The sequence below is a fragment of the Marmota flaviventris genome, chromosome 18 (assembly GCF_047511675.1).
Source record: "Marmota flaviventris isolate mMarFla1 chromosome 18, mMarFla1.hap1, whole genome shotgun sequence".
Lineage (NCBI taxonomy): Eukaryota > Metazoa > Chordata > Mammalia > Rodentia > Sciuridae > Marmota > Marmota flaviventris.
In genome coordinates this window covers 37,525,342-37,535,821 of record NC_092515.1, presented here as the reverse complement: position 1 = coordinate 37,535,821, position 10,480 = coordinate 37,525,342, and the positions used below count along the sequence as shown (strand labels likewise).

At 56.3% G+C, this 10,480-nt stretch overlaps 1 protein-coding gene across 5 annotated transcripts in view; it reads right to left on the bottom strand.

The window, feature by feature from the left end:
- Positions 1–999: 999 nt before the first annotated feature.
- Adgrg5 (adhesion G protein-coupled receptor G5) overlaps positions 1,000–10,480 on the bottom strand; it is a 33,468-nt gene continuing 23,987 nt past the window's right edge. For 4 of the 5 annotated variants that reach the window (XM_027939215.2, XM_027939218.2, XM_027939219.2 and 1 more), the window contains 4 exons: positions 9,480–9,597; positions 7,629–7,906; positions 4,113–7,319; positions 1,000–3,666 (listed from right to left, as the gene is read on the bottom strand). In XM_027939215.2, coding sequence (XP_027795016.2) covers positions 7,219–7,319; positions 7,629–7,906; positions 9,480–9,597 — 497 coding nt within the window. In that variant the 3' untranslated portion in view covers positions 1,000–3,666; positions 4,113–7,218. The remainder of the gene's footprint in view (positions 3,667–4,112; positions 7,320–7,628; positions 7,907–9,479; positions 9,598–10,480) is intronic. The other variant, XM_071604857.1, reaches the window with a different exon arrangement.

Below are 10,480 nucleotides of genomic sequence, written 5' to 3'. Positions count from 1 at the left end.
TGTAAGAGCCTGAGAAGACTGTGACCCCGGGACACAGGATCCATTATTGTCCATTAGATCAAGTTTGTTACTTGTGTTGCTCGAATTCTCTGTATCTTGGCTAATTTTTTTCAGCTTTGCCATCAATAATTAAGAGAAGCACTTGAGAGACCAGGGCGTGGCTCTGAGGTAGAGCGCTTGGGTAGCACGTGCAAGGCCCTGAGGCCCAGCCCCAGCCCCCCCAACAAAGTAAAATAAAAATTTAAAAGAAGCACTTGAAATATCCCCTGCCAGTGGTGAATTTTTCCATTTCTCCCTGTTCTGTCAAATTTTGAAAGTCAGATTTTTTTCTTTATTAAAGTAAACTTACGCAGGATTGAATTCACTTTTTAAATGAACTGTTCTGCAAGTTTTGACAAGAACAGAAAAAGGACATTAGAGAAAAAGTGAAGAACACTGGGAAAAGGAGGGACCCCAGTTAATAACAAGGCATCAGCCTCAGCCCATTACTATGACAAAAGGATCCGAATAATGTAAGACGTCAATTAAAGGGGAAATTGGATGTGGGTACATGTGAACTCTCCGTATTATCTGCAATTTTTCTGTAAATCTAGAATATTCTACAACAAACAGTTTCCTTAACATTCTCTCATGACCTTTTGTAGCCAATCCCTACCCCCAACCCCTCCTTCTGGCAAACACATTCCGTTTATTCTCCATCCCCATGGTCTCACCTACGCCAGAATGTCATGCTAATGGAGAACCCATAGCCTTTGTGTCTAGCTGTGTCGCTTAGTATAATGCTTTCGAGATCCATCATCTTGCTCTGTGTATGAATACTCTTCATGGCTGAATAGTATTCCCTGAATGATTGCACCATAATTTGTTCATCTAGTTGGTGTGCATTTGGAACTCTTTCCAGTTTGAGGAGGTTATGAATGAAACTTCCATAAATATCTGTATACAACCACTGTGTGAGTCAGTTTCCATCACTGTGACAAAACTCCTGAAGAAAACAAGTCAAAGGGGGAAAGGTTTATTTTGGCTCATAGTTTCAGAGATTTCAGTCCATAGTGAGCTGGCTCCATTGCTTTGGGTCTGAGGAGAGGCAGAACATCATAGTGGAGGGCACAGTGGAGGACAGCAGATCACTTCATGGCAAACAGGGAGCAAAGAGAGAGAAAGAGAGAGAGGAAGGGGCCGGGGACAAGATATATCATTTCAGGGCACATGACCCCTAGTGACCTACTTTCTCCGACTAGGGCCCACCTCCTACGGTTTCCATCATTGCCCACAGTTGGTTCAATGATGGTTCATTGAACCCATCAATGGACTGATCCCTTGGTGAGATCAGAGCCCTTGATCCAAACCAGAACATCTTCCTGCTGACAATAACTGGAGCTAAGAAAAAATACTCTAAGATCACGTCTCTGGATGTTTGGAGGCAGTTACAAGTCAGTGACGATGAGACAGTAACAAGTCTCGACGGGAACGTGGAGAAATCAAAACCCCTGGACATTGCTGGTGATCAGATAAGATGACGCAGGTGTTTTGGAAAACAGTTTGATATGTCTTCAAAATATTAGACAGTTCCCCTCTGACTCAGGGACTCCACTCCTAGGTGTGTACCTTAGGGAATTAATGCCATAGGTCCCCACAAAAGGTTGGTCATTCCTCTTCATAGTAGTGTTGTTCATGATAGCCAGAGTAGAAGCCATTCACAGGGCCACCAGCAGGTGTGTAGACCAACCAAACCTGGTGCGGTCACAGTGCCATATTCTGCATCCACAGGAAGGAGTGAAAGTCGGATGCACCTACAACCTCCATGAGCCGGAAACATGAAGCTCAATGAAAGGAGGCAGGAAGAAAAGGTTCTGTCGTATGTCTGATTCCACGTGTATGTAAAATCCAGGGGGCAAGTCGGAAGAGGTGTCAGAAAAAAAGACTCCTTAATGCAGTGATCAAAACTAGGGGTATCTGGGCAACAGTGGTGCACACCTGTCATCCTAGAGGCTCGGGAGGCTGAGGCAGGAGGATCACGAGTTCAAAGCCAGCCTCAGCCATGGCAAGGCGCTAAGCAACTTAGGGAGACCCTGTCTCTAAATCGTACAAAATAGGGCTGGGGATGGGACTCAGAGGCTGAGTTCAATTCCCAGTACCCCCACTCCCCAAAAAAATCTATGGGTAAATACAATAGGCTTTCCTTCTCCTCTTGAATTTTGTAAACTATGAAAATTGAAGCAAAATTGTCCCCCTGTCCGATGTGTAGTAAATGTGTGGGGAGGGAATGTTTAAGGTCGAGTTTCCAGGAGAACTGAATCAGTTGACCTAAGCGTCCCATCTGCCAACCTCACCACACTGGTGACCAAGCTCCCAGCACATGACCCTGCAGGGACACACTTAAACTGCCTACCACCCACAGGACTAGTGTCCACCCATATCTTAAGCCCCCAGATGGACGGAGGCTTAAGATCTTTCTGTCCCATCACAATTTGTATTGGACACGGATGATTCTTTCCTACTTCTATCATTTTCTGCGCTCCCACTCCTTCCTGCCTCTCAGGCTGGCCGTCTGGGATCTTTTTGCATCTTTTTGAAGTTTCTTTGGATCGTTTTCCGCTTTTATTTACCTGCAAATGTTAAAAGAAACGGATCTCTGTCCTTTGGTCTCTGTTCTTGAAAGGGTCCTTGGCAGGACGTCACTCTAAGCCGGCGTTTGCTGGGTCTCATCCCTTTGGAGATGTGATGTCCGCCTCCGCATCTCTGTCGAGCTGTTGGGAAGGCGCCTGGCGCTCGTCTGTCCCCGTCGCAGACAACCTGTCGTTTCTCGGAGACGGCTTTCATCCCTCCTCCGCCCTTGGCATCCGTGGTTTCAATGAAACGCAGGCGCAGGATGGATTGCTACGTGTTATGCTTGGGGTACTGTGTATTTCCTGGCTCTGTGGCTCTGTTTTCCAACACTCCTAGAAAATGTGCTGCCATTTTATCTTCAAATACTACCTCTTGATTATTCCCTTTATTCTCTTCTTCTGAGGCTCCGACAGAGAAGGTCTCCTCATCCTCAAGGTTGCTCCCAGCCTCTCTTGGCATTACCCACCTTCCTCTCTCTCTTGTGGCATTTTTTATCAATGACTTCCAGCTCACAGATTCTCCATTCAACTGTTATTGCTGTTTGAATTTTAGATTTTGAAATTATGGTTTTCATTTCTAGAATTCTATTCCCCCCCCCCCAAACCTCTCTCTTCATTCCTCCTTGTTTTCTATGTTCATCTTTAAAATTCCATCTTTTCTTCTCTCCCCACCCCTTTCTACAGTCCCGGGTGTTGAACCCAGAGCCTCAAACATGCTAGGCCAGCAGTCTGTCCCTGAGCTACACCCCAGCCCATTTCCCTTTTCTCACTTTGATTTTGAGACAGGTTCTCACTCAGTAGCCCAGGTTGGCCTCCAACTTGAGATCCTCCTACCTCAGCCTCCTGAGTAGCTGGGATTGCAGGCAGGCACCACCGCACCCAGCTTCTTTTATCTCTTCAGCCGTCTCCCGTGTGGCTGCTCACTGCTCTGTTGCTGGGTCGGACTCTGTTGCTCCTTTTGTCCCTGCTGACTCTCACTCATGGTGGCTTATCTTCTTGTGATTCGGAAAGTCGCCCGTTGCTTGATCTCACTCTCTGGGCATCCTCTTGGCCTATCCTAACCGAATTCCCCTCCACTTTGAATTTGCTTCTAGGACACCCCAACCCAGGACCGCGCCTGGGTTTGATCTCCCCTGAAAGCGGCTCCCCCGACCCTTCTTCCCCCCACCCCCAGCTCTCCCAAAGTTCACTATCAGCACGTGGAAAAATTGCTGCAAGGACTTGGGCCAGCTCACTGAGCCTCTCCTGCACCCCCAGATCCAGCACCCCTCCATTTGCTCCTCAGTATCCCTCTGCCAAAGCTGGCTTCCTGTGTTCCTTGGAGCCCCGCCCATGTTCCCACCTGTCAGATCTTTTATGGAAGTGTTAAATGGTCTCTGGTGGCGCCCACACACGCTAGAATGTGGCGACTGGTTATTTATACATCCCTAGCAACCAGCGCAGCGCCCAAAATAAAAGCGTGTAACCATTATGCGGCGGCTGAATGAGCAAACGGGACCGCACCTGTCTCCACTGTGCTGTCCGTCTGACACCGAGACAGACAGGGACAGTTGTCACACAGGGAGACAACTTCTGTCACAGAGGAGGGGCGTCGGGAGGCAACTCTACTGCAGATTTGGAGGTCAGGGACGAGGCCCGGTCCAGTCTGGAGGGCACAGGGATGTGCACAGCTGAGACTTTAAGGACATGTCACCGTGGCGCCCCAGTGAAGGCTGAGGGAGAGCATTCGGCCCCAGGCCGGCCCCCCAGGAGAAGGCAGCAGTCCAGGGAACCAACAGCAGCGTCAGTGTGGCAGGATCCAGGGGGTGAGGAGAGCAGGAGGGAGGTGGGCTCCAGGCTGGGCACAGGCAGGACCCGGGGCCATCAAGCTCCCAAGGACAGTCTGGCAGTGACGGGGAGGGTGTGGCAGGACATCTTTCAGCAGGGGAGGGGCATGGTCAGGCTGCAGGGTGGAAAATGCCCTCTGGCTACTGGGTAAAGCTTGAACTGGGAACAAGGAGTCAGGGAGGCCCATGAAGAGGCTGGTTCCAAGCAGGGCTGATTGCTGGGGTGGGGGCACCCCAACGCAGAACCCCTGGGATTCCTGGTGATGGCCTGGGCTGACCATAGACACACGGAAACCGCGAGTTGAGTGGGCTGCGTGTGAGGGGCTCTCTGTGGGGCCGAGGGGCTGCCCGGGGGATGGATCTGAAGGGTAAGGAGTCCACGCCTCGGATCTGCGAGCAGTGCTCTTTTCAACTAGGGTTGCCAGTTTTAGCAAAAATTAAAAATAGATATATAGGACACACACAGCTAAATTTGAATTTCAGATAGACTGTGACTATTTTAGAGTCAGTGTGTCTCCAGAATCACGTCCCTGTACCTTACCCGGCAGCCCCACTCTCAACACCCGCCACGCGTCTTCCTGAGACACGAGTAACAAAGCAACACAGAAATGTGCGGCCTCCACCTGCTGTCCTTCACCCGCTGCCTCTTCGGAGCCCCTGGCCCTGAACAGGGGCCTCCCTCCAGCCTCCACCATCTTCCCGCCTGGCGGGGCTGGGAGTGAGGGGGGGGGGGCACTGCAGTCTCCTCAGCTCCTGTCCCCACACCCCACTGGGGTATTTCCAGGAAGCGGTCCCTGCCCAGAGCCTAGACCCCAACACGGCTCAAGGCCACCAGCTTGGGACCACTTCCTGCAACCTCCAAACCCCCCAGGGTTACCAGGGCCACATGCTCAGGTAGGTCTAGGCTCGCTGGGCTCTGAGAGGCCAGGCTCTGGGCCCAATTCACAGAGCTGTCCATCCAGCCACGGCCCAGGTCACCTCTGCCTGGAGCTGCCCACATTCCCATGATCCCCCAGCACCCATGTCAGCAGGGGACCCGCGAGACCTGGAGGACCTGCTAGGGTGTGCGGCGAGCTCTGTCGGGGACTTCCATCACCCTGACGAGGGGGGGCTGCTCTGCCTGGGTTCAGAGCAGGAGAGGCAACCAGGGTTGTCGTAGAAGATGTGATAAATGAGCCACCAGAGGATTGGGGGATTGAGGACGTGGGGGGACAGGGTGGCAGCCGAGGGGCAGCACTAGCAGTGAGTATTCCTAGAACAGAAGCCAGAAAGGCTGGGGCAGAGGCCCCGAGGGGAAGGGAGGGTGGAGGTGCCTGAGGAGGGCCGAGAGGCTGGGAGACCTGCGCCTGCGGCTCAGCCGACACCGTGATACCAACAACCCAGCTAGAGCCAGCAGTGCCTCCCCGAGGACCGAGCCTCTTTATAGGGACTCTTTTGCTGAATCTCCAGAGTAGGTCCCGCCATTGTCCCTATTGTACAGAGGGGGAAAGGAAGGCCCAGTCTGAGTGACTTGTCCACAGTCTCAGCTAGGAGCGGCCCTGGGCCCGCACCACTCGCCAGCTAGCGAGGAGCTGTTCGCATCCAGAGATGTGCAGAGGGGAAGAGGAGCCCCTGGGAGAACAAGGACCCTGCTCCAGTTCCCTGGCTGAAGGTCATGAAGTCTGTCGATGGCCTGGGGCAGAGCCCTAAGAGTCCATCTGGGCCAGCTGCTCTAGTGCCAGGGATGCCTGGGGCACAAGCCCCCCAAAGTGACCTCGCACAGCTGCCCTGGGATCTCCTCCTGCAGTCACTCCACAGGCGCAGTCCTGGAGGGACCCATCTCTCCAGCGGGCACATGGGGTCCACAGGTGATGGCTGCGTTTCCAGGGGCAGCCTTGGCGCCAATGCCTTGGTTCACAGGCCAAGAGCGCCGCCTGGTGTCTATCTCAGGAAAAGCACCGGCTTCAAGAGTGTTGTCTCCTACCTGACAGACAGGTCTAAGGCAGAGGTCATTCTAGGCCACGGGGCCACCAGAGCTTGGAATTTAGAACCCACACCCTCATGCCCACCAGGGGAGACTCAGTCTTTCCCTGACATCTAACTCAGCAGGCTCAACCAACTGGAGGGAGAAGCTTCCCTGCTCCAAAGCCAGGGAGGGCCTGTGGCCTTGGTGGCTGATCTGAAGGGACTGTGGGGGTCTTGGAAGCACGGGAGGAGGATGCTCTGGAGAGGACTGGACCGCCCCATCTTTGGGAAGGATGGGCTCTGAGTTGGATGTTATCATTTGGGGGGTGAAAGGAAAAGTGGCCTTCCTTGGGCGTAGGCTGGTGAGGGCTGGGGTGGGGCTCTGAGTGCTGGCAGGGGCCGCGGGTCAGGTGAGCCCGATCCTCCTCATGAGGAAGGGAGGGACCCACTCCAGAAGGCAGGGGGAGGCCACAGTGGGAGGTCAGGAGGGAATGCCACCCGCACTGACATTCTTCTCCCCTGGTGTTCAGTCTTCACACAGCTCCTGGTCAGCCACTTGTCCCCACGTCACAGGTATGGAAACCGAGGGTCCATGATAGGCCCAAGATCACTCGGCAAGACTCAGAGCCAGGCCTGGGAACGTGGCCTCCTGGCTCCCAGGCCCGAGCTCTGCCGACAGGCCCGGCCAGCTGGGCTGACCCCAGCCCACGCCGCCCTCTGGGCCTGGGGAGGCGGTGGAGGTAGCAAGGCCCAGGAGGCACCAGGGCCTCGGTGTCCTGCAGCAGGCCTGCCACCTTCTCTGGTAGGAGCCAGGGCCTTGGGCTGCAGGCGGTGCTGGGTCACTGTGTCATCTGGGAGGAGCTGAAGGCCTCCATCTCTGCCTTGGCCTCCGCCTTCGAGTGGCACCTCTGGAAGAACAACCACAGGAAGAGGAAGAAACCTGCAAGAAAGGACCGGTCAGTGGGCATCGCTGAGAGCAGGAGCCTCGCCAGGAGCCCAGGGACCCCGAGCCGGGCTGAGCGGGGCCTCCCTGGGCCCAGGAGTATTTCCCAGAGCTCCTCCTCTTGGAGGACAGAAGGAGTGGCCTCTAGGAGCCAGAGGACCGGCCCCGCTGGCCCAGAGGGCACTTCCGTGCAGGCGAGGCTGCACCCCACTCGGCAATGACGCAGCGCCCCTGGTCCTCTCGCCCTCGACCTCCCAACTGCTGCGAGCAACCCACAGGCCTCCTGCCCCCCCCCCCCAGGCCCACCGTAGAGCGAGTTGACGATGGTGAAGAGGAAGAGCTGGGGCAGCAGGAAGATGCCAAAGGAGAAGAAAGCCAAGGACCAGGTGGTGCCCAGCAGCACGGTGAGGCCCAGCACGGTGACAGCGTCCCTGCAGGCCTGGCCGCTCAGCGCCCTGTTCTGTGCCCACAGCCTGCGCAGGGCCCACAGCGCCCAGGCCAGCACCGCCAGGTTGAACAGGGAGGTGACGCCGCTGTAGCCCATGACCAGGACCTGGTGCACCACGGGGCTGCACAGCCAGCACCTGCAGGGGACAGTGAAGCACCAGGTCAGCGCAGCTCCGAGCCCAGGGAGGCCAGCTGCCTCTGGATGCCATCTCGACTTGCAGCCCAGACGACCGTTTCCTTCTTTTCTCTCTTTCCCCTCCTTCCCCTCCCCCCTCCCTCCTTCCTCCCTCCCTCCCTCTATTTCCTCTCTCTCCCCCCGACCCTGGCCCTAGGTCCCCCGAGCCCTTCCTGTCTTTCCTGGCCGCCTCTTACCCAACCTGAGCGCTGTGCGGCTGCCTGGCGTGGACGGTGCCGCGCGGTTCTCATGACCCACCCGCGGGCACTAGCCCTTCCCACCCTGAGGATGAGGAAACTGAGGCTCCAGCTCAGGAACCTCCAGTCCTGCTGGAGTCCGACCCACACACTAGTCAGGGGCAGAGGTGGGACTTGAAGCCCCTTGGTCTGAGCCCAGACCCTGTGCCCCTGTCATGGTCACCTGCTCAGGGACCCCAGGGACTCCTGCTGCTGCAGCCACTGTCCTGTGAACAGCGCTGGGGTTCATCTCACTGCTAGGCGATGCACTAGCAGCAACAGCCCCTTCACCCTCTTAATCCTGTCAGCGGACATTTGGGTCGTGTTCCAGGGTTGCGTGAGGAAGGCGTGGGTATTAACGACGGTTAAGAGGCGAAAGAGGGTCACAAAAGCCAGAGTTATGGCTTCCTGAGGCAGAGGGAGGGGTGGGAAAAACACAGGGAAGCTAGTGCCTCGCCTAGGGTCCCTAACGTCCCTGTCATGTGTCACTTCAACTCTTCTGTCCATATCACACAGTATATAAGAAAACACATCTTTGACGAGGGTGAGTCACACCTCCTTGGAGACACAACCCGACCTCCAGAGAGAAAGTGGCCCCTCCCCTCACTCAGCTCCTGAGCCCTCAGGGACAGTGGGGATGAGGCGGGCCTGGTGGTCGGGGCTCACTGGCTGCAACTGGGTCCAGCTCTGCCACTGACTGCCTGGGTCGCCTTGGGCAAGTTCCAGGGCTTCTGTGCCTCACTGTCCTAACTATACAGCAGGGCTTGACGTCGCGACGTCGCAGGTTCCAGGAGGAGGCAGCAGACTGTCCCCAGGCCCCCAAGGGCCTTGCCTCCTATCAAGCCCCAAGGACACTGAGCCCCATCCCTGCACTGCCCTCCCCCAGGTCTACCCACTCTCTTCTCAGGCCAGGGGGGTCTGTGGGGCCTGGCAAGGTCGTGCCCTGGAGCAGGTCAGGAGGAGCCGGAATTGGATTAGTGAAGCACGGGGCTGAGCAGGATGGTCAGGGGCAGGCTGTGCTGGAAAGTCTACTGGGAGCTGCAGGCCAAGGCTGGGCCCCCCAGGCAGGATCCACTGCCGGCCTGGGGGGCTAAGCGGGCAGTGCCCTCTGACCCACGGCTTCCTGGCGTCAGCCGGTGCAGCTGCCCTGCAGGAGACTGCCACATCCGGGAGGAGGAGTGTGGCGCCCCCCCACATCCCCATCTGAGCTCCTCCTCGCCCTCCAGCCAGGCCTGACCTGCAGGACACCCGTCTAGAGCCCCAGGCCCACGGGGCGTTCTGCCAGCGCCGGGCACTCACATGGACGTGTTCCCGACGATCGTGCCATTTTCCAGGCTCCTGGAGATGGGAATCACACGGGGCCCGTACACGGAGCTCTCGATGGTGAGGAGCAGCAGCACCAGGAGGGCAGGGACCCCTGAGCGTGGGACAAAGGCTCAGGAGGCCCCAAAGGGCTGACCCTCATCTCTGGGTCTGCTAACAGGGAACCCCACTGGGCAGGGGAGGGGAGGGGCCGCGCTGAGCTCCAGCCTCTGAGCACTGAGCCTGCGCTCTCGGAAGAGGCTCTTCATTAGTGACGGCTCTAGGACAGAACAGGAGGGGCAGTAGAGGGGACCACCCAGGGAAGATGGGGTGAGGAGCAAATGGGAGAGAGGGGTGAGGAAGTAGACATAACTGAAAAAGGGGGAGGGTGGTAATGGAGGCACCGATGATGGAAGCGACAGTGGTGAGGATGAGGATGATGGTGACGATGGAGATGATGGTGGGAGGTAGTGGAAACGGTGGGGCAGGGGATGGTGGTGATGGAGGTGAGGTGGTGATGGTGGTGGGAGCAAGGGAGGGATGGAGGTGAGAGTATGGAGCTGATGGTGGTGAATGGTGAACTGGAAGTGGAGGTGGAGGTGGTGATGGTAGTGGGAGGAAGTAATGGGGTTGATGGTGGGATTGGAGGTGGGTGATGGAGCTGATGGAGGTGGTGATGTGGTGGTAGTAGTAATGGTGGCCAGAGGTAGAGGTGGTGATGGTGGTGATGGTGGTGCTGGAGGTGGAGGTGGTACAGCTAATGGTGGTGGAGATGGTAGTGGAGATGGTGGTGATGATGGTGGTGATGGAGGTGGAGCTGGAGGTGGTGATGTGGTGGTAGTAATGGTGGTTGGAGGTAGAGGTGGTGAGGGTGGTGGTGGAGGTGATGGTGATGGTGTTGGTGGACGTGGTAAAGCTGATGGTGATGGTGATGGTAGAGATGGTGGTGGAGGTGATGATGGTGATGGAGGTGGAGCTGTGGTGGTAGTTATGGTGGG